This window comes from Dermatophagoides farinae, chromosome 3 (genome assembly GCF_024713945.1).
Source record: "Dermatophagoides farinae isolate YC_2012a chromosome 3, ASM2471394v1, whole genome shotgun sequence".
Taxonomy (NCBI): Eukaryota; Metazoa; Arthropoda; class Arachnida; order Sarcoptiformes; family Pyroglyphidae; genus Dermatophagoides; species Dermatophagoides farinae.
The window spans coordinates 7,118,483-7,145,227 of NC_134679.1; the positions used below are offsets into that span (position 1 = coordinate 7,118,483).

The 26,745-nt window shown below is 34.7% G+C and overlaps 6 protein-coding genes and 1 long non-coding RNA gene across 14 annotated transcripts; 2 read left to right on the plus strand and 5 right to left on the minus strand.

Moving 5' to 3' along the window:
• Positions 1–690: 690 nt before the first annotated feature.
• Positions 691–15,506, plus strand: LOC124494666 (uncharacterized). 5 transcript variants are annotated; one of them, XM_047057900.2, is made up of 16 exons: positions 691–3,223; positions 3,308–4,233; positions 9,564–9,654; positions 9,720–9,846; positions 9,914–10,063; positions 10,125–10,279; positions 10,353–10,463; positions 10,547–10,731; positions 10,818–11,128; positions 11,296–11,598; positions 11,920–12,117; positions 12,565–12,644; positions 12,703–12,830; positions 12,887–13,955; positions 14,397–14,720; positions 14,782–15,506. In XM_047057900.2, exons 1-16 carry the CDS (start codon positions 2,651–2,653, stop codon positions 14,869–14,871), a joined length of 4,821 nt encoding a protein of 1,606 aa, XP_046913856.2. In that variant the 5' UTR covers positions 691–2,650; the 3' UTR covers positions 14,872–15,506. The 5 variants fall into 5 exon arrangements, with proteins under 5 accessions (XP_046913856.2, XP_075585678.1, XP_046913855.2 ...); XM_047057899.2 differs by having other exon boundaries at positions 693–3,223; positions 10,815–11,128; XM_075729563.1 differs by lacking the exon at positions 11,296–11,598 and having other exon boundaries at positions 692–3,223.
• LOC142597415 (uncharacterized) lies at positions 9,506–11,544 on the minus strand. The gene is made up of 4 exons (XR_012832144.1): positions 11,229–11,544; positions 10,530–11,176; positions 10,123–10,461; positions 9,506–10,056 (listed from the first exon to the last, which is right to left on the minus strand). It is a non-coding gene; the product is annotated as an uncharacterized LOC142597415 (long non-coding RNA).
• LOC124494678 (uncharacterized) lies at positions 15,327–16,500 on the minus strand. Its single transcript, XM_047057921.2, has 2 exons — positions 16,038–16,500; positions 15,327–15,980 (listed from the first exon to the last, which is right to left on the minus strand). The coding sequence occupies exons 1-2, from the start codon at positions 16,410–16,412 to the stop codon at positions 15,546–15,548; spliced, it is 810 nt and encodes a 269-aa protein (XP_046913877.1). The 5' UTR covers positions 16,413–16,500; the 3' UTR covers positions 15,327–15,545.
• Positions 16,501–16,610: 110 nt separating this feature from the next.
• LOC124494675 (peptidase 1) lies at positions 16,611–17,997 on the minus strand. The gene is given in 7 exon segments (XM_047057919.2): positions 16,611–16,891; positions 16,957–17,096; positions 17,098–17,121; positions 17,190–17,570; positions 17,647–17,688; positions 17,690–17,770; positions 17,841–17,997. Coding segments are annotated over 7 exon segments (972 nt in total). The 5' UTR covers positions 17,931–17,997; the 3' UTR covers positions 16,611–16,677.
• Positions 17,998–18,521: 524 nt separating this feature from the next.
• On the minus strand, positions 18,522–19,952 carry LOC124494674 (peptidase 1). The gene is made up of 5 exons (XM_047057918.2): positions 19,731–19,952; positions 19,549–19,674; positions 19,102–19,494; positions 18,887–19,047; positions 18,522–18,827 (listed from the first exon to the last, which is right to left on the minus strand). The coding sequence occupies exons 1-5, from the start codon at positions 19,863–19,865 to the stop codon at positions 18,611–18,613; spliced, it is 1,032 nt and encodes a 343-aa protein (XP_046913874.2). The 5' UTR covers positions 19,866–19,952; the 3' UTR covers positions 18,522–18,610.
• Positions 19,953–21,187: 1,235 nt separating this feature from the next.
• Positions 21,188–24,793, plus strand: LOC124494672 (uncharacterized). 4 transcript variants are annotated; one of them, XM_075729566.1, is made up of 7 exons: positions 21,385–22,365; positions 22,433–22,859; positions 23,242–23,310; positions 23,372–23,504; positions 23,567–23,757; positions 23,818–23,929; positions 24,004–24,793. In XM_075729566.1, the coding sequence occupies exons 3-7, from the start codon at positions 23,259–23,261 to the stop codon at positions 24,587–24,589; spliced, it is 1,074 nt and encodes a 357-aa protein (XP_075585681.1). In that variant the 5' UTR covers positions 21,385–22,365; positions 22,433–22,859; positions 23,242–23,258; the 3' UTR covers positions 24,590–24,793. The 4 variants fall into 4 exon arrangements, with proteins under 4 accessions (XP_075585682.1, XP_075585681.1, XP_046913871.2 ...); XM_075729567.1 differs by lacking the exons at positions 21,385–22,365; positions 22,433–22,859 and adding an exon at positions 21,188–21,348; XM_047057915.2 differs by lacking the exon at positions 22,433–22,859.
• Positions 24,794–24,975: 182 nt separating this feature from the next.
• On the minus strand, positions 24,976–26,660 carry LOC124494669 (uncharacterized). Its single transcript, XM_047057912.2, has 2 exons — positions 25,633–26,660; positions 24,976–25,563 (listed from the first exon to the last, which is right to left on the minus strand). The coding sequence occupies exons 1-2, from the start codon at positions 26,626–26,628 to the stop codon at positions 24,976–24,978; spliced, it is 1,584 nt and encodes a 527-aa protein (XP_046913868.2). The 5' UTR covers positions 26,629–26,660.
• Positions 26,661–26,745: the final 85 nt, after the last annotated feature.

Sequence of the window (26,745 nt, forward strand, 5' to 3'; positions counted from 1 at the left end):
TGTGCGCGTGTCTGTAAAATAGTTTTCTGCAATCACCAATATGGTGACCATCATCATTGATGAATCTAAATCAAATGTGATGTGATGATTCTATATTTGTTTATGATAATCTAATTTTCGTTTTCGTCATTCGTCATCAACATCACAATCAACAAAGTTCAATTTTTCTTTTGTTTTGTTTTCTGATCAGCCATCGATAATGAGAGAAAACCTTGATGATGATGAGTGAATTTTTGTTTAATTTCACTACATTGAAAAAGTTTTTTCCTCGCACACTATTTCAGAGATTTGAGCAACATGGAATTTGTGTTGGAAATCTAAAAGATTTCACCTCGAGACCATGATGTTGATTTTTGATTTAAATTTCAATTAAATGCGACAGTTTCATAGCTTAAAATGGTTCAAAAAGATTCTACTAGCAAACAAATCGAAAGTCTCAATAGCAATTGAAAACGAATTTACGAACTACTGTTTAAGAAATGAATGAAAAAAGTGAAAATTCTTTTCATTCATTCATTTCCTCAACAATGATTGATTGGAAATTGAATAAATCTATTATATTTTCTCTCTCTCTTTCTCTCACAAATACACACGCACGCACACACATCTCAATCATTGTCGTTGTGCGATATGATCAAAGGTAAATAATGGTTTCATGTAAGAAAAGTGTTTATGAAAGGCATCTGGAATCATTTTCTTTTCCTTTGAATGCTTTTAATGATTCGAAGGAAAAAACTCATTATTAACCCACCTTTTTCGCATATTGATCCCAATGATCGAATAATAATAAAGTGCATGATTCGAATCGAGTGTAGGGGAAAAAAACGCATTAGCATTGTTCATTAACAACCATTTATTTATCATGAACCAGTATTTTGCTGAGGAAATTTTGTCATCTTTTTTCTGTTCCAAATGTATGGTTGGAACAAGGCAAAAAAAAATAAAGATGGAGAAAAAAATTCCCCATAAACCAGTCATCATTTGTTATATTCGTGCTTCTGACTGTTGTCATTTCGTATGACATTGACTATAAATTAGATCCTGTTTCACAAGAAAAAATTTTTTTATCCACCTTAGAGTTCATAGGTTTGTCGATGTGATGTTGTCATCAACACTGGCTGCGAGAATAAGGTAGTCATGTGCCCGTGTGTCTAAGGTAGAATAACAACAACAATAATGACAATGACAAAAAATGAGCCAACAATCTCGACATCAATTTATATTTGGTGTCATTTTTTTTTGTTGGTTCGGTGCCGGCAACACTATTTCGATATACAATATTTGTATGGACAGCATTGCTATGGAATGCAATGTTTTTCATGTCCAAATAAATCGTACCGAATTCGGGTAGTTTTTCTTTTCAATTTTTTTTTGTTTGGGTCTCAGGGCACTATATTCAATTTCCTTTTCATTCTTTGCTTCCTTTCTAACATTGTAACTGCATTTTTCACGCCTTTTGTCATTATACTAGTGTAATGATCTATAGAAATCTTGTCGAAGGAAATAATTTCGACGACAAGAACATTATTTGCAGACAAGGTAGCTCTAAATTGTATTTATCTGTAGGTATCCAGTACCGACAACAACAACAAACGATCCGAATAATGGTTTTTCTCTTGTTTTTGGCTATTGTTCAGTGTTTACCGTTGATGGTGATATCATAATTCTTTCATGATGACTATTTACCTGATGTCTGATGCATTTATTCCATGAAATGGTTTCATTTTTTGATAGATCAGATACCATTTGTATGTAATACATTGATGAACATGAATTTCGTGAAAATAAATTCAAAGCTTTCTTGATATTAGCAATAAAATCATTCGCTAATTGATGCATCCCAGCAGATTCAAATAAAATTCACTGATCCATGATTATGATTGCTAGTAGGTGCTTATTTGTTTGTTTTGGAGAAAGTAAAATGTTTCCTTATCGAAAGAATGGGCCACACTCATGCTCATGCTGAACGTTTTTTTAAAATCCTAATTCAAATCGAATACTGTTGAAATGTCTATTAGCATTATTTATTCTATACATTGGCCATTTATTTATTGTTTTTTTTGGCGTGTTTGTGGCCACTTAAACTTGCAAATATTAAATAGTATTAGTGTACATTGGACACTAGCACGAAATCTTACGTGTGTGTGTCGGTAATGTTTTCACAGATTCATGAGTGACACTCATCGACTATGATGATGATGGCTTTATTGTGATTAGTGAACCCGTTCTCATCGAAGTACTATATTATCAATCAATATAGTACTTGACAATAACCAAACTATTGTTTCAATGATTGAGTGATTGAGTTTTCAGGATTTCCTACCCGCCAATATTGAAATGTTTGTCGGTTTTTTTTCGTGCGCGCATGTTTCAGATATTCTTTTTTCATTTGCGAGAGAGAAAAAAATGCGATTCCTGAATTCTTGTTCTTCATTCATTCATTCACATTAGAATACTGACATCAGCAACCTGAAATTCCTGTTGTCATCATTTTAACCTGGTAATTAGAATAGTGGTGATGAATGGCAAAGATTTCTACTCTTTAAACATTTTTTTTGTTCAAGGTTAAAAACATGTGTGTGTATTTGATCAAGTTGAGATAATTAAATGTGAAATGAAACGAACATGAATGAAGAATTTATAATTGATTATGTGCTTGAATTTATGTCATCTCCAAATGAATGATGAAACTGATTCGATTATAACATTTTCATCATCAGTGATCATAGTTTGTCGTTGTGCATTAGAGAATAATGTGATAATCACCAAGAATAATAAATGCAACATCATTATCATTATTGTGATTGTGATTGTTATATGGCCAAGAATTTGGATAAACTTTCCATTTGAAATTATGATCAATTCAGATTCATTACAAACTGATCGTAGCAATAATAATGAATCAACACTATCACAACCGTCTTGTGAATCCTCATCATTCGATACATCCACGACATTATCATCAAATGAAACTTGTTGTTGTAGTTGTAATAACAATTATGATGACGATGACAATACACTCAGCACTACGATAACCTCAACAACAACAGCGAATCAATGTTATTGTTGTGTAACTGAATCTTCAGAATCATCAGCATCAACATTGACATTAACGTCACCTGAGTCACCAAGTTGTCAACTAACAGGTGGTGGTGGTGGTGGTGGTTATTGCAGTAGTAATAATGATGATGATGATGAGAATCGAATCGATATCAAAGTCAAAGTTGGTATTGAATTGTTGTATTTTTCTTTCTGAAATGACCATGATGTTTTTGTTTATGTTCAAATCATATGACCATTTATTTAGTCATTTCCGATCGATATCGATGATGATGAAAAAGGCAAACAAGATGAGACAACATTGATTTTTATTGTCGATCCAAAATCAAATTGTCACTCACAATCACAACATAAATGTCTACGTAGAACCACCAAAACGACTACCACAACGACAACAACGATTGAATTGGATGAAATTATCGCCAAAGAAACAAACTCAGGAAAATTGATGACCAATGATGATGATAAATATGATTCCTATCTTGAATTGCATAGATGGAAAAAGATATCATCATTAATGGAGATGGACAAATTGACCAAACATTATGATGCTGGTGGCGATGGAAACAAAGATGGCCAACAACAATTAAGAAGGCCATTCAAACGACGTGTTGAGTTCATTATGGATCATCATCATAGCCATTATCGTCATCATCACCATCATCATCAACAGCAGCAGCATAACCAACATTCGATTGACAATGATTCGCGTGAACAACTTGATTCAGATTCGGTCGTTGTTGCCGTTGGAAATGATAATGATAGTGTTGACGATAACGATAACGATAATCAATCCGATTCGGAAGATTCGAAAAAAATGCCAGAAACCGAAATGGAAAATTGTATCGATCTTAATGCTGATGATGATGGTGATTCGATGGAATCAAATGAAACAACTGATACAAAAGCCCAGATACGCAGAGAATCCGATTTACTTAGTTTTTTACGCTCATCGACCAATTCTGGTCACCAAATTCATCGTTCATCGGCGTATAACGCATTTCGTGCCTCAAAACGATCACAAATGCATCGTGTTAGCTTATTAGGACGGCCAATACATTGTCGTCAACATCGTCATATTACGAATCCACGTTATAAACAATTACAGAATGATCTACATAATTTTCTTGAACGTCCACGTGGTTGCTCACCAATGTTCTACCATATAACAATGTGAGTAATGTCATTGTAATTGTTGATTGAAAATTCAAAAATCGTTGCCTTTTTCTCGTACAAGATGGCGTAAGTGACTAGTGTAAGTGTAATTTTTTTGCAAATAATATTTGCATCAAGTTTGATAGAAGATAAGATGACTGTTCATCTAACATGGTCAAAAAAGAAGATTGAGTGACAACTGTTACGAACAAATATGGCAATAAAAAATGTTTTTTTTCTGTTGAAAAGACATTTCCGTGTCTGTGCCGGGATGTCAAAACATAGAAATAGAATTATTGAAATTCTATCCGGATTTCGGATGTGAAATCTAACCCGAATGTGATGAATCTGAAATTCATTGAAAATCGAGAACTTAATTGATAAATGTGATCACCATCATCGTCATCAGCGTAATAGATGGTGGATGTTGTTGTTGTCGTTAATCTGAGTGAATCTGACAAAAATCATTGGTTTTTTTTCATGAAATATTTCAGTCGGAAACTATTTTGGCAATTTTGACATTACTCTGTTTGTTTTCTTGTATCTTTTCATTTTTTGTTTGGATTAGAGTAGGTTATTTTTCATAAATACAAAATAAATGACCACTGAATGAAAGCAATCTCGAACCAAAACTAAAAACTATTGGGATGCTTTCATTGGCGATACTTTTTTTGTTTGAAAAAATTTCGTTTTTCTATGTTTTGTCCACTTTGCACACACACACACACTACCTTCAATCCTTGTCTCTATGGATGATGATCAAACTCCTCAATTTGAGAATTGCAATTCTGTCGTGTTGTTTTTCTTTGAAAAGAAAATAGAAAAATTCCATTTAAACTATTGAAAACACGAAGTTTAATTTGTTATGATATCTGGTATTGAAAAATATGTTTTTTTTTTGTAAATGACGCATTCATCTATGTGATGGGTTTTTCTCTGCACCCATTTTAAATGAATATTTCGGATCAACCACTGTCCACAATATGGTGATATGATATTCATTTTCATTTCATATGCCTTATGATGATGATGATGATGGTAGTCGTTGATTTGTCTACTGTATATGATAAAATGGAATTTTCGATTGATTCGGTTGATTCGGTTCTATTTGACTGATTGTCCAAATGACGAAAGGAAGAGAAGAGAACATGCCTAATATGAACTCTGTATTTGTGAGCCAAATATTTTCATCCATCAGTGTGTGGTTGTGTGTGTTTGTGTGTGTGAAAGAATTCTGGAAATGGATTCAATAATAATAATATTTGGTAAATATTTCATTCCATCGACTCTGTTAAATTTCCATAAATGTATGCTTTGACTGAAATCAAAAACGTAGAATTCAACAAAGTTATCATCATTGGGACAGATGATGAGAATATTTTTTCAATTTATCTCCAAGTATTTTGTCTACTCTACTACTGTGTGGTGCTCGAGTTTTTTAATTTTGTTATTTGATAAATTGGATGATCAGTGCCTTCATTTGTTATTAACAACACAAGTGAATATAAAATATTTCTCGATTGTGTCAGAGTCAACTATGATTATCTACTAGTTATCATTATCATTATTATTGCTGGTTTTGTAGGAATAAAGGAGAAGGAAAAAATCACACCAAAAATTATTGACTAACAATTTTCTTCTCTCTGTTCATGTTTGGATGATGATTAATAATTTTTCTTAAGTGAAACATCAAACATCAACTTCAGCATTGCGTGAACGGTGTGTCTTTGTGTTTGTATGTGTGTGGTGTTGGTTGCATCCATTATTTTGGTTGTCATAAGTGTTCAGTGTTCATTTGGCTCATAAATGGACAGAATTATTTATTAATTAACACGACAGTGGCGAAAAATAGGAAAAGATTTATATTCAAACACATGGCCACCTATATCGTTTTATTATTATTGACGCTGTTTCATTAGTTTGGATTTTCCTTGAGTCTAAACTATTGAATGAAGCAACAAAAAAGCATTCATTATTATAATGAACGAAATTCAAGTGACAGCAGAATTAATATTTGAAAGGAATGGATGAGTGAAATGAGAAAAATTTTCACCACCGTAGTGATGATGAGAAGAGAATTACTTTGATCATTTTTTCATTTGTCCATTTTGAAGTTGCAACCAAAACAAGAATGATGATAACGATTAGTCGGTCCACCATGAAAAACAACAACCACATGACCAAATTGTGTGTGTGTACGTGTGGATGAACAACAACAACAACAAGTATAGAATGTGATGACCAAAGTTTAGTTTTGTTCTTCTGTCTACTTGATTCCTTTGTGGCAGTGATAATTGATTATTATGGAACTTTTAATGGATTCACCGCTATCTGGTTGTTTTTGTTTGTCGTAGTTGGTTGAAATGTTTTTTTTTCTTGCTTTGTCATATTTATTATCATCATCATTGCATGTTTTGATTGTTTTTTGTTTTGTTGTTTTGGTGTTTGTTTTTTATTTGTCGTTCTTTGTTTGTTCACTGTTTATATGCGGATGGAGCCGACAAGAATGCTTCAATGAGCAAACAACAGTGGTGTTTTGTCCATTCACTGAAAGTTGTCCTAAATCATAATGGATCTAGATAAGCCAAACACACAAAATGTTGCATTTTTCTCGTCATCACTGATTTCTTTTATCACTTGACTATCTGAATGGCTCAATTTTTGAAATTTTCAACAAGACTAAAATTGTCTTCCGTTTATTGTGCCAATGTTTTACCGTTATTTCGATTCATAACTTTTTGATTCTATTTTTTTTTTCATTATTTTCAACCATTCATTCCCAAGCGTGACATAGATTTTCATGGGTTTGATATTTGAATGTATGCGTGTACGTCTATTTTTTATGAGTGCAGTAATTTTTCTTCCGTACAGTTTCTGTCTATTTTGATGATGACGGTGGAAGAAAGACGAAACTCTTAAATGAAAAGGTACTACTTGTTCACAGGAATTTTTATGAACCACAGAGAACAAAGAAAGTAAAGTTGAACAATCGAATTTTTTCCTATAAAGTTGGCGGAAGGAAAACGAGAGAGTGAGAGACAGAGAGAGAGAGAGAGAAAGATCGATTGCAAATGACGGTATTTGATAAGGGTAATTTGATGTCGAAAATTATCTTCATTCATTCTCATTCACTACAACTTGATTCCCTTTTGTGCGTTGCTTACACTGTTTTTTTATTTTCGAGTATCAATCGGTACTTTTCTGTGCAACGGAGAAACGGAGAAAAAACCAAACGATTCAAGTCATTTGGCAATTTTTGATTATATTTAGAGAGACCAAGAGAAGAGGATGGAAACAAATCGACATTGCCACAATTGGATTGTTTTTGTTGCACTCCTTGTTTATCATTCATTCATTGCTCATATATTATCATTTCGAGTGGCTGACAAAATATGAATTTCATAATTTCCAAATGATTTTTGCTCAGGTATAGGTTTGTGTGTGTGTGTGTGTGTGTGCAGCAAACCTTTCACTTGATTTTGGTTTTCATTTTTCATGCGAAAATTACTTAGTCTGAGTCAATCTATGTGATGACAACGGCATCAAAGTGCCTGACTTGTATGCTAATAAAAGATGAGACAAAAAATGAATGACTCTAGTGTGCGTGTTTATGCGTGCGTGTGTGTGAATCCAGAATTCTAGAATAACTCTGTTCAGTTCTCTTTTTTTCATTTTTATCGTCATTGTCGTAGTTGTATTATCAGTCGTGTGTTCCTTTTATTTTCTGCTGTCTCGTCTCTATTATCTACTTAACGTTTGCACACATTATTTGGAATGCACATTTTTTATGAAAGAATTTCTAACCAAAGAGAGAGAGAGAGAGAGAGAGAGAGAGAGAGAAAATCTCAAATCAAAACAATGGAAAAAATTGATGACGCTGATAAGCGATTGATTAAGAAAGTATTTGACTTTGTTCACCGTGATCACTTGATTGAATTATTGTTATTTGACGCGAAACAGGAAAGAATGAGAGAGGGCAAAATATGACTAAAAAACCCAGAAGCAACAGCAGCAAACATTGGCACATGAGTTCATTTGAATTGTGATTCTGTGATTGAATGAATGAGTCCAATTGTGTTACAATGAATTTTACGTCTGCATTTTGTTCCATTCGTGTATGATTATTTCATTTCCCATCGCTGTACATGTATCCTCGAGCTTTTTTGGTTTATTTTTGATTTTTTTTTCATCATTTCATTTCTCATTCGTTGATTCCTTTGTGTGTGTGTGTACTCTTGGATTTTCATTTTCATTGTCTTTTTGTTGTTGTTTTGAAATGATAATGAAAGAAAATGAAATCAAATTTACATCTATTCTCATTACACAACACCTGTCATCATTTGTTTTGACCACCAATGTTCACCATCTGATGCAAGAATCAAATTTGAAATTTGAAATTTTTTCCTTTTTAACATCACAACACCATCGTCAATTGACTTTGCTTCATATGCCTGTGTGTGTGTGTGTGTGTGTTGAGCAAAACTCATATGTTTTTGTATGATAATTTTGTGATTTTCAATGATGAGACTGAAATCATGGCCACATGATAACCATGTTAACGATGGTCAATACAATGCTAATAAGATTAGATTATGAATGTGAACAAAATCAATGTCCGACAATGATTAAATCTAACAATACATCGACAATGGCAAAATCTTCGGTCATTGTAATGGATAATAATGACAACAGTAATGGTGCAAACAATCAACGACAAAATGTGTGGAAACGTTTATCGGCTCCTTTTTCCAAACATCACCACCACCCACCATCAATAACAATGGCTGCTTGCCATGACTTCAATGATGATGGTGATGATGGAATGAAACAACAGCCATTCAAACGAATACGGATGTTACGTCAACATCAACATGGTGGATCATTAATGGGGACATATGGCCGTACAGGCAGCTTTGTCAATTATAATCGGCCAGAATATTATTGTTGGCGACACGATCAACAATTTCGTCGCTATCAAATGATTGTAAATAATTTTTTTGAATTACCAAATGGAAAACTATCAATTTCCTATCATATTATGGTGTGAGTTTCTTATTCAATTTTTTTCCAAAAGAAAAATTTGCCGTCCAATGTCCTATTTTCTCATTCTGATTGGATGGTATGACAAGAATTGAATTGAGTTGCAGAATGAAATGAAATGAAATTCAAATATTCTGCTCTGCCCTAAATATAATAAATATCCCGAATTCCAAACAGACACACGCACACACAAAACATTGCCATTCAATTGCAATAGATTGCATTTCTTTATTCTTATTGACTATGTTCATTTTTCTCATTCGTTGTTCATTTATTTATTATTCATCTGTATATCAATATTTTTACAGGTTTTTTATGGTGTTTGCTTGCCTGGTTCTTACCGTATTCTCAACGATCGACCAATATGAAGAGGTGGCATCACGTATTCTACTCAAGATGGTATGTATTACATTGATTCTTGTGAGTGATTTGCACTGATGATCTGATGGTTTGATCAATAATAGGAAATCGTTATGGTAGTTTGGTTCGCCATGGAATTTATGCTTCGTATGTGGTCGGCTGGATGTCGTTCTCGTTATCAAGGATGGATGGGTCGGCTTCGATTTTTACGCAGTCCATTCTGTGTTATAGGTTTGTGGTTAATCGTGTTTGATTCAAGCAATTGATTTTCATCATTGTCCACATTGAACATCCATAGATTTGATTGTGATAGTAGCATCAACAGTAGTACTTTCATTGGGCAGTTCGGGTCAAGTGTTCGCTGCCTCAGCATTACGAGGCCTTCGTTTTTTTCAAATTTTACGTATGGTCCGTATGGATCGTCGTGGTGGCACTTGGAAACTATTAGGTAGAAAAAACAATTGAAATGAATTGGCATTAACCTAACATCATGATGATGATCATTACAGGATCTGTAGTATATGCTCATCGACAAGAATTAATTACCACCGTTTACATTGGTTTTTTGGGCCTAATTTTCTCATCATTTTTAGTATATCTTTCGGAGAAAGGTGTTCATCCGGAAAAATTCACCAATTATGCAGATGCCTTATGGTGGGGTGTGGTTAGTATCCATTATTGATTGAGTGAAGCGATGATGAGTTTCATGTTCATGTTTGTCCTTTGGCCAACAATAGATAACATTAAGCACAGTTGGCTATGGTGATCTCGTTCCACAAACATGGCCAGGAAAATTGGTTGCCTCGTTTTGTGCATTGTTGGGCATTTCGTTTTTTGCCCTACCTGCTGTGAGTATGGAAAATTAGTTTTTGGAAAATGAAATGAATTCATTCTGTAAATTTGATATTTTATACCCAAACAATAATCCTAGGGTATTCTGGGATCAGGTTTCGCGCTAAAAGTACAGCAACAACAACGACAAAAACACATGATCCGACGACGAGTTCCGGCAGCTACATTAATACAATGCCTTTGGAGATGTTATGCAGCGGATGAGAATTCAATGTCTATTGCAACATGGAAAGTTCATCAAGTTCCATTGCCCAGTCCGTCTGTGTAGGTTTTTTTTCTCACATAATTTCGGATTGCAATTTATGCATTTCAATCGGTTGTTTGTGTTTTCACAACCAATTTTATAGCAGTTTCAAGCACAACACATCATTTGTTAGCCGTTTCTCCACAATTCGTCGTTCACATAAATCGGCAACACATTCACCACTAACACGGTCTGGTGGCCGTTATGGTGGAGGAAACAATGGTGGCGGTAGCACTGGCTGTCAGGCTCCCGTTGCAACTGGATCAACATTCGAAACATCTACCGGTAATGTTCGCGAGGATTCATTGGTCAGTACCACAATTGGCGGTGGACGTGATTCTCGTATACCCGGGAGTGTGAGCGAAGATAGTGTTTTAGCCAAAGAACTTTCTGAATTTTCCAAACGAAATTCTGATGGTGAGTATATTTTATTATATCTATAAATGAAATGGTAAATGGAAAAAACTATCAATGATGATGATGATGAAACGGGGCAAGTGAATTTAAATGAACAAACCATTAGGATAGAATTGGGTACCACATATTTGTAATACAATTGTTATCGATCGACAAAATATATTTAGAGAACATTGGTAAAACAATGGTTCACACAATTGGACAGAATGATGATGATGATGATGATGATAATTCACAACAACACCGTTCAGCCACCACAATGCCGCCATTCATTCACTTATGTCAAATGTTACAAAAAGAATATCAGCATCCACCGTTTCTAACACTGACACCGACATTTCTCGGGAGTCATGATCAAAATTTTCCGCCATTTCCAACAACAACAACAACAACATCAGCAGCCGCAACACAAGCACATTGTCAACCGGCATTATTCCATGCGGCAGGACATCAACATCATCATTGTTCAGGTTCGATTCATGTATCTCTTGTGTTTGTTGTTGTTGATGCGTGCATCTTTTTCTCACGGACCCAATGACTATTTTAACTCACACTGACACACTTGTTGTAATTAGCAATTGTAGCAATTTGTTGTTGTTTTTCGCTACCTCAGTTCATTCGATTAGTAGCCAATCCTCACTCACACATGTCCTCATTGTTTCCAATTCAAAATGCTTATTCGTGTCCACTTTCCTCCACCCATTACCCAATTGTTTCAAGAGAAAAAAAAATTGTGCTAATTTAATTCCTGTCTATATTGATTGTTAAATGTGCAAATATATGAAAATCAGGTCGTGGTGATCAACAACAAAACAATAATGAGAATGAGAATAATCAAAGTGCACAGATGATGAGTAGTTTCATCTGTTCTGGTACATTTTTTCCATTCACAATGCCAAACACTCAACGACGACATCAACATGGTTTCGGTAGTCATCGTCATAATAATAGCAGCTGTGCAAGTTCAGATGATGGTGGCACAATGTTTGGTAAGCAATTAATCAATCAATCAAATCAAATGCAATCGAATTTGGCTATGATGCAATTTCAAATGCTTTTCAATCTCCTATATGTGTATATATACGCAACACGTGTCTTCTAATTGGCTTCTTATTGTTTTGTTTTGTTTCACACACATTCATTTTATGTTGTGAGCTTTTTTTTCATGTCACTAGAATGGTGTTTTCCTGGGTAACATTTCCAATGCTTTCTTCCATAATACTCAATTCAATTCAATTCTTCTCTATTCTGTTCTATTCTATTCTATCTCAATTCATTTCTATTCTGTTTTTCGCTTTATTTCCATACATTCTTGTTTACAAAGTTGGCCATTGTATCGGCTAAACTGGAAATTGTATTCCATCGGAACGAAAAAATGTTGATCCAAACTTAATGTTGTATGATCATAATCATTTCTTTCATTTTTTTTCAATTAGATGATGATATTGAAGAACATCAGCCTCGATTCACAATCCTGACCAAACAGCACAAAAATGCCATTCGTTGTCTTCGTAAGGTGAGTTTTGTAATGTTGCTGTCATTTTTTCCACTAAATAATACTACATCATTGGCAGATTAAATATTTTGTCGCACGACGAAAATTCAAAGAAGCGCTAAAACCATATGATGTTAAAGATGTGATTGAACAATACTCAGCTGGTCATGTTGATCTATTGGCCCGTGTTAAAAATATTCAAACCAGGTATCACGATGATTCGTTCAATTTGTTAATTAATTGGATATTTTCTTTTTTCACAGACTCGATTTAATATTGGGCAAAGTTGGTTCCAAAGCCAAAGATGTTTATGAGTCCAAAGTTAGTCTTGCATCACGTATTGTCAAAGTTGAACGTACAGTGGAAGATATCGAAACCAAATTGGAAAATCTGCTCGAAATGTATTTGGAAGATCGAAAAATGCGTAAACAACAACAACAACAGCAACAACAACACCCACCACCACCACCACCTCCATCTCAACCATATCGTTCTTGTATTGATAATGATCAATCACAATTAAATCAGCAGCAACAACAATCATTATCACACCATCCACATTATCATCACCATCATTCTCCCACGATACAATATCACCAGCAAATGTCTTCAAAACAATCGCCACAACAACAACAATCAACATCATCGATCATCATTTGTCAACAACAACAACAACAACAACAACGAAATTTGAGCTCAAATATTCCGAATTCTTCCTCATTAATTTTTACTACTTCAAATGATGATGATATTGTTGCTGGTAGTAATATGGCTATAATTACTGGTGATATTCAAGCCAACAATTCAAGCCAATCATTAAAATCGATAACCTCAACTGCCACGACCATAATGAAATCATCAAATGGTCATCATCATCCATATCATCACCACCATTATCACCATCCCCATCATCATTCACAATCACAAATACATCCGTCCTCGAATTCGGGCATCAATAACAATAAACATCAACAATCAATAACGTGTTCAATGTGTGCGGAATCACCAACAGTAACAACAGTAACAACGACTATATCGAATACGATAACAAATGCATCATCATTGTTTTCATCATTATATACACCGGACCCTGAATTGACATTAACAACACCGACAATGACAGTCGCTACAGCATTTGGTGGCCAACCAAAATGTGCGATGGAAAAGGAATGTGAATTGTGTTCAATAAGACAATTTATCGATGATCAACAACAAGATCCATCGATAGCCGACGACTATTCCTCATCATCAACGGCCGATGTGTCATCATCGAACAAATCAGCAGCAACAACAACAACGTCAACGACGATTGCAACACGTAATTTAAACAAGGTTCGTTCTTGGATGTAATGACTTGGTAACTGAAAAAGAAATGTTTTTCTAGATTTAAAATTTGCAAGTCCCGTTTTCCTTGATTGTTGTTTATGTGTATGTGTGTGTGTAGAATAAATATAAATGTCCTTGATATGATGATGATTGAGTTGAATTTTTTCTTTTTTGGTTTCCAATAATTGCGTCCAAGAACCATTGTGTAACCTTGTAATAAAAGCTTTATTTCTTGAATTGAAATTAATCTCAATCCTAACCAAATATTTTTTTTCTTCAAAAAATTCTTGTTTTCTCTTTCTTTTTCTTTTTTTTGTCTTGTTTGTTTGTGTGTGTGTGTGCTTGTATCGCTTGTTGTTGGATATATCCATCCTCGTATTTGTTTTCCTTTTTTCTCTCTTGTTCCTAACAAAAATGCTAAGTATTATGATCAATTATTATTGTCAGATGACAATGGTGGAACGACATTCAATCAATCCACATCGTCGTGTTGATTCTGTACCAAGTTCTCATCGTTATTCTAAACGCAAAGTAACCATAAGACATTCATTGGATATTGTGCTACCCACATCGACGCCAACAACATCATCTGGTTCATCGATATTCGTGCGTCGCAATGGTAATGATGATGATTTAAGACGAATTTGTTGGTCAACTAATCAACAATCGACAGCAGCAGCAGCAACAACAACAACAACAACGACACAACGTTACGGTAGTGTAACATTATTAGCATCGGCAACAGGATCTACACCGGCCATACGGCTTGAAGTGAGATTCTTTTGTTTATTTCGAATATTTCCAATTTTAATGTTTTTTTCTTTCATCATAGACCGAAGATGATTATATCGACAATACGGAACTACTGCAACATTCAAATTCGGACCAAAGATTATCATCACGTTATGATAGGAAAAGCTGATCTCAATGAATTCACTCACTCACTATATAATATATGCATTCACATTTGTTGATGATAACTTGTTAGCACAACTCACTCGGGTTTTTTCGTTTGTTTTATTCTGGACTTTACACACCCACTCAATTATGAAAATTGAAGAAATTTTTTTCGAGCCAAATAATTGATTATACTTGATGGTCTCAAAAATTTCAATACTCTTTGTACACCTATTGTGTCTTCCCGTTTCGTTTTTTTTGTTTTGTTTTTGTTGCTGTTAAATGTTGGCTTGGATTTTCTTGGCTTTTTTCCTATTACTTTACTTTGCTTTCGATCATCATTATTGTTTATTGTTAATTTATTTATGGAATTTTTCAATTTTAATTGTACATCATCATCATAATCATATATGATTATTGAATTGAGATTTTGTGTGTCTGTGAGTGTGTGCTGCACATTTGTACATGAACATTGAACTATTGATTCATTTTAATTTATTTGTGAAATCAAAGTGCATTAATTGAAACTCATCACACACACACACACAGACATTGAGTCATTTGTGTTTATATGAAAATTTTCAAGTTTAAAATGTATGAAAAACGGCGTGAATTTTTCTAAATTAAATATTGAAAATATAAAAAAAGAGAAGATGAAAAGAGAGAAAATTTATCATTTTTCAATTCATTCGGTTGAATTTAATTCATTTGGCTTTGATCGCTAAAATGTTTCAGATAAACTTCAATGACAACTGTTTGCATCTGTCGTCGAAGTATTCGACATACATTGATCACTTCATGACATTGGTGAACCGTATTGATGACGGATTGTTTCAATTGGAAAATCGAGTTTGGATCCTGTTGAAATTCACTTCGTTTGTAATGTTCGGGTATCTGAAATACTTTGGCAATATATCTGATGTGTTCTTTATTCGAATTCAATGCCCATACTATCTGTTCTAAATTGATGGAAATTGTACGAATTTCGCGAATTTTCTCCACAAATTCCATCTGGATCTGTGCCACCTGCTGTTCCGATTGTGTGTTTGCCGAATATTCTTTCAATGCATCGATAGCTGCTTTTGCATTGATGATTGTACGTGTTTTCCGTGCAATCAGATTCAATGTTGACATCTGGTAAAAAAAATTAGATTAGCAACAAGATTATTACATCAAAAAAAATGACATTACCAATATTTCAATGATACATTCACAGATTCGTTTTTCGATCGGTAGACGTTCAATGGAATTTTTGAAATTAATCAATCGATGACCTTTCATTATGCGCGATAGATGATAATCGATACGATTTTCCAATGAATAAACATCAATTTTATTTCGTACACAAAAATTCAACAAACTGCCTGGTGCCTGTTTCGGCAGATAATTCGAACTACTAAACGATAACTGCTGCTGCTGCTGTTGTAAGATTTTCACCTGATTATCATTATTGATATCATAATCATCGCCGGAAGAACTTGCAATAGGTTTTTGAATTGTTGCAGAAATCATCGATGAATTATCGACAATTGTTTGACCTGATAAGGGCGAATTGATCATTGTCATTGTCAGTGGTGAGAAAAGAAAGACTAAAGTTTGCACGTGAACGAATTCGAAAAAAAAATCATTTGTGGTTATAAATATCCAACTGTTCTAATAGTTCGAAAATTTGATCATCATATTTGCTTTGAGCGATCAACAGATGGCAGCTGAATCACGGTTTGCAATCATTTCATCTGCTGTTCAGTGATTAAACATATACTCTCATGGCAGATGATTTTTTATTGATAAAATTACTCAGAGAATTCGAATTAGAAATTTTTTAAAATGTTTACAATGACACAACCAAATACGGATATTGTTCTATTTGCATGAGATCTTCATCCAATTCAAAATATCCAAATCCGTTGTCCCCCCAGCTATCGCTCCAGCTATTACGTACTATCCAATACTCGACGCCTTCGGATGTTGTTCCGTAACCGACAATGTTTACAGCATGATAATGTGGAAGGATACCACGATCGCTTCTCATAACATAACTTCCACTGTGGACAAAACGGTAAGTAAGTTTCAATGATATATTATGATATAATGAACACAGTGAACATACTCATAATGACGGAAAGCGTTGATGTTATGAATGTTGATGATGACAGCAAGTGCCGATCTGTAAGTATCCAAAGCTGTTTTAATCAAGTGAACATTAGAATGATCAATCTGACAATATTGTTGGATGGAATGTCTTGGTTTTTTCCGGCGGTTCACAATAGTTTTCCTTTGAAGCATGAAAGAATTTTGAAATTTGTCATTATATCTGCGTGAATGTGTTCGAATTTAACTTACTCTTGCATTGTATTCGTAGACTTGTTCTTCGACAATACCATTTTCTTGGATATAATCAAGACCTCTTGGCACGGTATCACCATGACAGCCCCGGTTTGCAGCACAATCGACCAACTCTTGTTCGGCTAAATTGAGCGTTTGATTTTTGTACGCTAAATATGCTGATTCAACAGCAGCTACACCGGCAAAAGCCCAACATGAACCACATGCACCTTGATCACGGATCGGTGTCAGATGATTCAATGAACGTAAATCCAATGCTGCTATTGTAGTGCGAGCAGTGATTTCGCAAAAGTCTAATTTGGCACTCAATTGAGCACGGACATTAGCTTCATACGATTCTCGACTCATCATGTATGTATTTTCGAATTGTTGCAATGACTAAAAATATCAATTAATTACAATTAGTACAGAGTATATTCAGTACATTTATGGGCTACGAAAATTCAATACAAACCAAATCGGATAAATGATTGATGGCAGCTCCTTTATTTTCTTTTTACAAATTGCAAGGATTCGAGAAAATTTTTCCGAGCTTCCATTTCCTGTTCGATACTTTCATATTTCTTACCGAAAGCTTGCTACATTTTTGAAAAAGACACCAGAGAGTATCATTAATTGTCATCAAGTTTCGTCGTCGTTTTATCTTACTTTGTACTCTTCGAAAGTTGTGATCGATGCTGGTCGAGCATTGACGATGCCCAACACAAGCACCAAGATGGCGATTGATGATGATTTCATTTTCACTTTTTGGATTTGAATCAACAAATCGGTTTGCTCATGAAGATGATTTATATAGAAATTTCTGTTATCAGTGGGCAAAATTGAACCGGTATCTCAATTACGTAAATTGATTTAGTGATTGATTACTTTAATTACTGATGATGATGATGATATTGTGGTACATTTGCAGATAGAAAAATCCTTGATTACCCCATGTTATATTGCAGCTATGTTTTAGTATCCAATAGTCGACATTATCTTTACTGGTACCATATCCTGCATCTTCTTTTATTATCGATTTGCCACTATACAATCAATTGGTTAATTGATTTATCTCAATCCATACTCATAGAAACGAAACTGGCTCCAATCTTTAATGCCAATGATGACCGAAGTTTTGTGCTAATATCTGTTTGATATGATCTTCATTTCACCGGATAAATATGGCAAAAATAGCAAATTTACATGGCTTTTGTTGTTACAATTACTTATTTGGATAGATTTAATGATTGGTTTTTCAACAGGAAAATGCACGAACCACGGTGATCAAGTGCTATCAATAATCTTATAGCACTTGATTTTTAACAAAAAAAAGATTGCTCATTAATGTTTGCGTTTTCAAGATTTTTTATTTTGGATCCAAATGAATAATGATTTGAAAATTATTGAAATTGAAATCAAGTTTGTTTAATTTTTTTTCAGACAATAGTTGTAAATGCCCAATCTTTGATTCCCCATAAGTTGATGTCCCTTTCCACGTAAAAGTAACCTTTGTCTCCCCACTTTTCCCCCCAACTATTCCGTACAATCCAATGATCGATGTCGTCTTTAGTTCCGAAGCCGACAATGTTAACAGCATGGTACGATTTATTGCCTATAGATGGAAAGGAATTTTCTCTGATGACGAATGATCCACTAGAAATGAGAAAACAGAATGGAATGAAATGAAATGATTTGCTATTGCTTTTTCATACTCGTAATGGACGAAAGCTTTTAGATTTTTAATGTTCATCGAAACCGAAACAGAAGTTCGTCTCAGAACTAGATTTTTTCGTATATCATCTTCGACAGGTTTAAAATAGCACCAATTGCTTATTTCATATCTCGGCTTTTTTGATTGATCGCAGGTGCTTTCCTGTTTGAATGCGTTTAATATTGATCAATGAGGAAAAATATGAAAACTTCAAACCTCAGATATGAATGGACAAGCTTCTTCGGTGGTAGTTCCATTGGCCATAATGTACTCGATGCCGTCAAGAACAGTGCCTTTCTTACAACCGTGTTCTTTGGCGCAATTGACCAATTCTTGTGTCGATAGTTGTAATGAGACATTTTTTTGAGCCAAATATGCTGTTTCCACGCAAGATATGGTAGATAGAGCCCAGCAGCAACCACAGTTTTTTATTTGTTTTTTGATTGGTGTTAGATGTGGACGTAAATCAAATTCCTTGGGTGGGTTAAAATCTCCATGCAATTCACAATCCGGATCATCAAAATATTCTTTGTGTGCATCCATTTCTGCTTCTAAATCTTGGACATCTTGGACATTCATTAAATATCCATCGGCGAATTCTTCGGCCGACTATAATTTGATCATTAATCAATCATTATCATTGTAATTGTGAAATATACAAACCAAATCAGCATATTCATTGATGACTGCCTTATCTTGATTGGCTTGAACGTATTGCAATGTTTCTTGGAAATTTTTTCGTGCAATTTCCTCATGTTCAATACTTTGGTATTGTTTATTGAATTGTCGCTACCGAGAAAATGATCAATAAGTGGAGTGAAAAAATGAGAGTGAAGCAAACTTACTTTGAACTCTTCAAATGTACGGATCGATGTCGGGCTAGCATTGTTGTTGTGGTAAATGCTAAACACCAAAAGAATGACAAATGTCAGAGCGAATTTCATTTTAATTGTATTGTAATATTGACTGGTTGGTTCCATGATGGATGTGCCACGTTTTTATATAAAACAATGGCATCCATCTTCCAGAAACGCAAATTTTAACCCTTTCCTCGGATACAGTGGAATGTAGGTACAAATTAATCAATTGAAATGTTCCATCCCCATATTTGTTGAGTATGTTTTCCAATTGAAAAACTATTGAAAAACTATTTTTGGTTTTTCCTGGAAAAAACCAAAGGGTTAAGATAATGATTAATAAATCGGCGAAAGAGATTGATTGATCATTATCGAATTACTGACAATAAAAATTGTTGTCGACCTTTTTTCAATGAATTATGATTGCCATTGTGATTGTGACCTAGAAATGATATTGCAGAGAGAGAGAGAGAAAACATGTGACAACCATCTGACCAAGGCACTTGTCTTTGCAGTGAAAAATTAAATATTGATTTTTGTGAGTTGTCGTTGTGGCACATGTTTAGATTTTTGAGAAGAAATTGGCCGCTCAATCACTTGTCAAACGTTTCCGTTGATAGATAGATTTGCATGGCCCATGACCTTGATTTATTGAAAGTCATAAAGTTTAACACAGAAAAAAGATTCCATTATAGATGCGTGTGCCATTCATTTATCCATTATTGACATTTTGGACAGAATCCAGAACACCATTTATCATCATTGAATAAGCCAGAATCGAGCTTCCTGAATTTCATTTCTATAAAAAAAAACTCAAAGTTAAAGAGGATGTTGGGCTGTGGCTTGTGACCATATAGAATTTATATATTGAGTTTATGATGTAAACACAACACTGATCATGATCAATGTCTTCCTAATTGAATTTTGAAATTGCCAGAACTTTGAAATGTACCACCAATGGAGAGTGTCATGTTTTCAAAAAAAAGAATTGTGATTTATTCGACAAATTAAAAGTTAAAGCTAAATTCTGGTGAAAAATTGCCATATTGTTCTGTCAGAAACGCAATCATTGATGAACAGATGGTTTGCTTTGTTTTTCTGATTCGCCTCTGGTCTGGTGGTGGTGATGATTATTAAACACTATCATATGCTGTTTGTATGAATTTTTCAATCTTTCCTTGTTCATAGATTAAGATCAACGTAATGAATGAATGAATAAATTAATGAGTGAATCTTGTATGTCACGTTTTGATTGAAAGAAAAAGTCACATGAACCTGAGTTATATCTATGGTGGTATTTCTATTTTTACATTCAAACACTTGCTATAGCTATAAATTGAAACAAATGTTTGATGATAATGCAAAGTACATCATTTTGATTATGATAACGATGTTTATACGAAAATCTAACTGAATTTGATGAGTACAGTGAACTTGAGCATTGGTTGTCGTCATTATGATTGAATCATATTCATAATTTGAACTCAATTTTTGAATATGTCTCATTCTATAAACAGTGACCAATTGGAGATTTGCTCACTTGCTCATAATCCAACACCAAAACTGTGTGTGATGATATAATATTCTAAGCTTACAATTACTGCGAGTAAAGTGTCATTTTCACACTTGTGTGTGTGTGTGTTAAATTAAAACTGCGTGAACGAATCATTTTTAAGCTTGGATAGCCATTCATGTCAAGGGTTGCTTGTTTATTCATCATCATTATCGTGATGAACAAATGTTGATTGGCAGCATCAAATCCAATGTTTTGTTTTTTCTGGCATAGACATGGTTTTTGGCAATATAAACTTGGTTATTTAGCCTACACAAACAAACAAAAGAGGACCGCGACCGGCGAAACAAACCGACATGGATTGGCTGCCATTTTCAAGTTTTTCTGGTGATGATTAAGATGACGACCGCCGACTACGATCTTCTTCATGGTTTTGTGTATTGTGCATGATGTAGAATAAAGAAAAAGGAAAAACCATCGTTGAACAGCACAACGCAACTCGCAACCAACCATTTGGTTTCCATCATCGTATCGTCGTTGTATATGATTCATTCAACCAGTGAAGCTAGCCAAGTCAGTTATATTTATTCTTTATCCACGAACGAATGAATCTATCAACAAAGTTTGTTTCTTCGTTGTTTGCTGTGGTGGTTCATTCCTAAACCATTGGTTAGTTTGATTGAATCTGGTCCTTTGTCGGGTGATTGCTGTGTTTTACATGTATATCAACAACAAACGACAACTTGTCTGTTTTGTTTTTCTTTTGATTTGATTTGATTCGTTTCTGGTTTCTTGGTGTTTTGTTTGCTTGGATTAAAATCAACCCATCATCATCACCATCATACATCGTATCATCGTACATAAACTACTGGTCTGAAATAATGTCAATGAACACTTGTCTTTGCATTTACATATGGGTGTGTGTTTATGTGTTTGTGCAAGCACAAGTGTAACTTTATCCCACCGATAACGGCATGTGTGACGATTGTTTGGATCGAAATTGAATATATCTTGACGAATAGACCGATAACAACAACAACAACAACAACAACAACAAGTTATTTTATGATACTACTACTACTACTACTACAACTAATATTTTGTTTGATGGTAAGTTTTTATCTTTTTCAAATCTTTTGACTTGTTCAATGATCGAACATTGACTCGGTTCATTCAGTTTGGTTTTTCAGTTTTCCTGTTTGAACCTCGATTCTCGGATTGTATACTTTTGACAATTTTCAACATTGAATCGCATTGGTTCATGTGATTTTGTTGGGTCAGTCGGTCAGTGTTTTATGGTTCCGACATATTTTCATCACAACTTTATTAGACATCCGATGATTGGCAACAACCATAAAAATTGGCTCATGTGTTGTATATATACAATATAATGAAGATGTCATGTTTTCAATGAATTTAGAAATAATTTGTCTCTTCAGCAATGAAACATTTTCATTCATTAATTGACAGTGAATGATTGCTCGACTTGCTTGTTTTTTGTTTTGTGTAGTTGAATTTACACTTTGAATCGATTTGCGGTGTAAAAATAGTTTCTGTGCCAAATTTGAACCGCACTGACAATTTGTTACAAGAATTGTTCACTGGTTTGTATATGAGAATTGATTCGTTTGAAAAGTTGTAACATGAAGAAATTTCAAGTGCTAATGCGTTGAGAATGATGCCAACTTTTTTCTTTCTCATTCAAATCGATTGATCGATGATTGGTGGATTTGGATGATAAAAGTGAATCTCACTCACACACTCGACCAAATAAAGAGAGGAAAGGCAAGAGTTTCATTTCCTTTGCTTTCTCTTTATCATTATCAATGGTTGAAGATCTCATAGAAACTTCCTGTGTGTGTGTGTGTGTGTGAATGAATATCTTGGTGGACCACATCACACAATTCATTGTCAATGTCGAAAAATGTTCAGATTAAATCGTCGCTAAATTTTTTCTCTTTCTTTATTTCTTTTTTGCTCTCACAGATTTGAACAAACATTTGATGATGGCAAATTTGATGATTTTACTTTTTCTCACCGTGTCGGCGGCCACTGGTATGTGTTTGTTGGATTGATGTGTTTATTCAAGTTGTTTGCTGATTTCATGGTTTTTCAGATTTGGCTCGTGCACAACCATCATCATCAGTGAATTGTAAAGCCAAATTGGATCAATGTCAGACAGATTTTTTCAACCAACTTAAACAATATAAATTCAGCGATCATGAAATGAGTTACTACCAACTATGCAGGTTTGTATCGCTCAAATTTATCGTCAAGGTTTCACATGAATCATTCCATTTTGATGAACCAGTTCGGATGGATCGTACATGCGATTCGTTGATTGTATTCGACAGATCAACGAACATGAAGCTGGATGTAAACAGCCACTACACCGTGAATTGTGTAACAAGCGTGGAATTAAAATCTTTTCCTATCGATATACGTGGAAATCGAATCTGGCACATGATATTTGCTATCGAACTTTTCCGCTTATTGATCAAGGTAGGAAATTGATTGATTGATTGATGATTATATGTCACTAATAATATATGTATGACTTAGACTTTTTCAAACATGAGAAATGCATAAGCAAAGTGCTGAATACACCGAAATGGCATTGTGATTTGGTTCATTATGAAAAGACTAAAAAAGCCAATGGATTGGAAGCTTGTGAGTAAGTTTGTATTCGGATCCTAAATGATGATCGTTATGGATATTGACATGTTTGTTCTTTGTACACGCATACAGACATTGGAAAGCATTTCGCCAGTGCATCTATGCAAAAGTGGAGGAACATTGTGGCGAAAAGGTGGCCAATATTTCCGATTATCTTTTCCATGCCCATACAAGCTATTTCAGTAAATATACTGCATGCAATCTACCCGGTGAGCCACATACAAAATGTTGGCTAGATCTTATCGATTCCATACCAAGGATTCCGTCCATGGCCACCACTACCACTAACAACAACACGGCAACAACTACGACTGCTAAACCGGAAACAACAACATTGACAATCGAACGGAATCATGATGATTTGATGGCAATCGAACATGACAGTTATGATGATGATGAGCGATTAATCACCAATTCTCGCACGAATCTAATACGTGAAGCTAAGATGAAAAATGATCACGATGACTTGATTTCGAATCATCAGAATGGACAACAACAACATGACGAACAATATGCTGAAACAACGGCTACAGCCATTGCTGGTCAACAAAAGTTTAATGAGAACCATGGCCAAACAGTACACCCGGAACGATCTGTAATCATTATTGTTGTGGCATTATTAACCATGTTTAGTATGGATCGAATATTTTTCCCATAGAATAGTACGCATCCTCGTCACTCGTATCTCATATACAATACAATCTTTTGTTTGTTTTTGTTCCTTTTATCTGTTGTAAAATATTTGCTGATAAACAAACACAAATGACTAATCGTCAAATCATTTCATATTATTAATACTTGGTCAATAAAATTGTTGAATGTTAGTCACTGAGATTGATGTTCAACGTGCTATATTTGTCCATATATAAAGTGCTCTACTATTGATGTGTGTTTTCTTTGTATCAACATTCTTTGTGTTTCATATCAATGAATATTTGATTGTGAGAAATTGATTTTATTGGCAATAACATAACATAACATTATGACATGACATTATATTATTATAGATAGAAGGTATTTTGATATTTGAAAATTGATTAATAACTAATAATTGTCATCATCAGTTGCTGGCCTTTGTTGTCGTTGGCGTTTAAGGTATGGACGGCGTTGATCGGCTTGTTGATCATCTGGTTGTTGTTCATCATGTTCATCATCATCATCATCATCATCATCGGTACGTGCTGTTTCTTCTTCATCAATTTGTTCAAATTCATTTCCTTTTCTTACTGCTGCTGCTACCTGAGCAGCTAATACTCCTCCTTTACCTTTTTCCATTTTTCCTGGTCCTCGTCGTCTTCTTGTTTTTGTTGCAGTATGACCTCTTCCTCTAGTGGTCGTGGGTTCTGGTATCATATCGACTGATGAATATCGACTGAGAGCACTGAGTTGATCGTCATCATCTCGAAATTCAGTAATTTCACTATTATTAAACGTTGTCATTGACGATTCCTGCTGTTCGACCGTTTTGAACATTGAAAACCACGGATGTTGATTCATTCTGTCCAATTTCAATCGTTTATTAACTTTGCTTGTCAATAGATTGGCCAGTAAATCATGTGCTTGTTTGCTTATTCGGCTACCGAAATAATCCAGATTGAATTGAATTTCTTTCTCGATATTTTTCGAACGAATCTAGATATAGAGGATAGAGGATGATAATAATTGTTAACTGATTTTCGTTTGTTCACACACACACATTACCTTATAATCATGTGGATATTCACCACTGATGGCGAAATAGATGATGGCGCCCAATGACCACATATCGGCTATGAGTGGGTCATATTTTCCCGTTTGATGTTCCGAGCCAAATACTTCGGGTGGTTTAAAGTCTGGTCGAATGGTTTCGCGATCACGAATTGATTGTCGTGGTCGAAGATTATTCCTTGCGCTCGACTGATATATGAATGATCGATAGAAACCGGTCAGCTGGATGGACATTTTATCGCGAAGACTGATCAGCACACAACTTGATGTTAGATTGTTATGACAAACAGCCGAATTGATTAGATAGTCCAGTGCTCGATAAAGTTCACGTGACCAATGGCATACGACCAATTCTTGTTCACCATCCGGTTGTCGGCCTAGAATGTATTGTGTCAAGTCAATGGTATGTGTGTGTTGTTGAAAGACGAGATATTGGTAGTCCTGATTGACGAATATGTCCCATGTTTGCAGTATGAGTGGATGTTTTTTGCCAAGATGTCTTAGTATTTTGAAATATAACTTATTGTGTATGCGACTCGCCTGTTCTTTTGAATAGATTCTGACCACCATTGGTATCTGGGGAAAATTCCGATGCCTGACACGATAGATTTTCTCACCAAATTCACTTCGAATCGATACGAGGTTGCTATTGGTTTGTTCAAATTGATACAGTTCAAATGAAGGCGAACTTTCTATCGGTATCGGTCCCAATGTACGGGCTATACTTTTGCTTCTTCTATCCAGCAATGTTGCTCGAAATTGATCAGCTTTATTCACTACTGCTGCTGCTGTATTGTTGGTTTTCGGTGATTTTGGCTGCGGTGACCTCGGTTTCGGTGATTTGGGCTGCGGTGATCTCGGCTTCGGTGATTTGAGCTGCGGTGATCTCGGTCTCGATCTATGCGATGATGTCGTTGGTTCATTCGGTTCTGTGGCCATCTTTCGTTCGTTTTCGATATACTCGAGCATCTTTTTTGTAAATAAAGGCATTACGCTGTTGTTGTTGTTGTTGTTTCACCACCTTTCCTTTCCAACCAACCGGTAACGCTAGCAAGCACTAAAACAAACAACTGTGAATGCATCGAATAGTGATTGATATTTATACAA

Coding starts and splice junctions, on each gene's coding strand:
- LOC124494669 (XM_047057912.2), bottom strand. CDS start 26,628: ATGCCTTTATTTACAAAAAAGATGCTCGAGTATATCGAAAACGAACGA. Junction 25,564..25,632: donor AATATCCACATGATTATAAG/GTAATGTGTGTG, acceptor CTCTATATCTAG/ATTCGTTCGAAAAATATCGA.
- LOC124494674 (XM_047057918.2), bottom strand. CDS start 19,865: ATGGAACCAACCAGTCAATATTACAATACAATTAAAATGAAATTCGCT. Junction 19,048..19,101: donor CTTGTCCATTCATATCTGAG/GTTTGAAGTTTT, acceptor GCATTCAAACAG/GAAAGCACCTGCGATCAATC. Junction 18,828..18,886: donor AAAGCTTTCGTCCATTACGA/GTATGAAAAAGC, acceptor TCTCATTTCTAG/TGGATCATTCGTCATCAGAG.
- LOC124494666 (XM_047057899.2), top strand. CDS start 2,651: ATGTGCTTGAATTTATGTCATCTCCAAATGAATGATGAAACTGATTCG. Junction 11,129..11,295: donor TTCCAAACGAAATTCTGATG/GTGAGTATATTT, acceptor AAATATATTTAG/AGAACATTGGTAAAACAATG. Junction 12,831..12,886: donor GTTAAAAATATTCAAACCAG/GTATCACGATGA, acceptor CTTTTTTCACAG/ACTCGATTTAATATTGGGCA.
- LOC124494672 (XM_075729565.1), top strand. CDS start 23,082: ATGGTTGAAGATCTCATAGAAACTTCCT. Junction 23,758..23,817: donor TTTTCCGCTTATTGATCAAG/GTAGGAAATTGA, acceptor TGTATGACTTAG/ACTTTTTCAAACATGAGAAA. Junction 23,930..24,003: donor AATGGATTGGAAGCTTGTGA/GTAAGTTTGTAT, acceptor ACACGCATACAG/ACATTGGAAAGCATTTCGCC.
- LOC124494678 (XM_047057921.2), bottom strand. CDS start 16,412: ATGACAATGATCAATTCGCCCTTATCAGGTCAAACAATTGTCGATAAT. Junction 15,981..16,037: donor AATGTATCATTGAAATATTG/GTAATGTCATTT, acceptor TTTTTTTACCAG/ATGTCAACATTGAATCTGAT.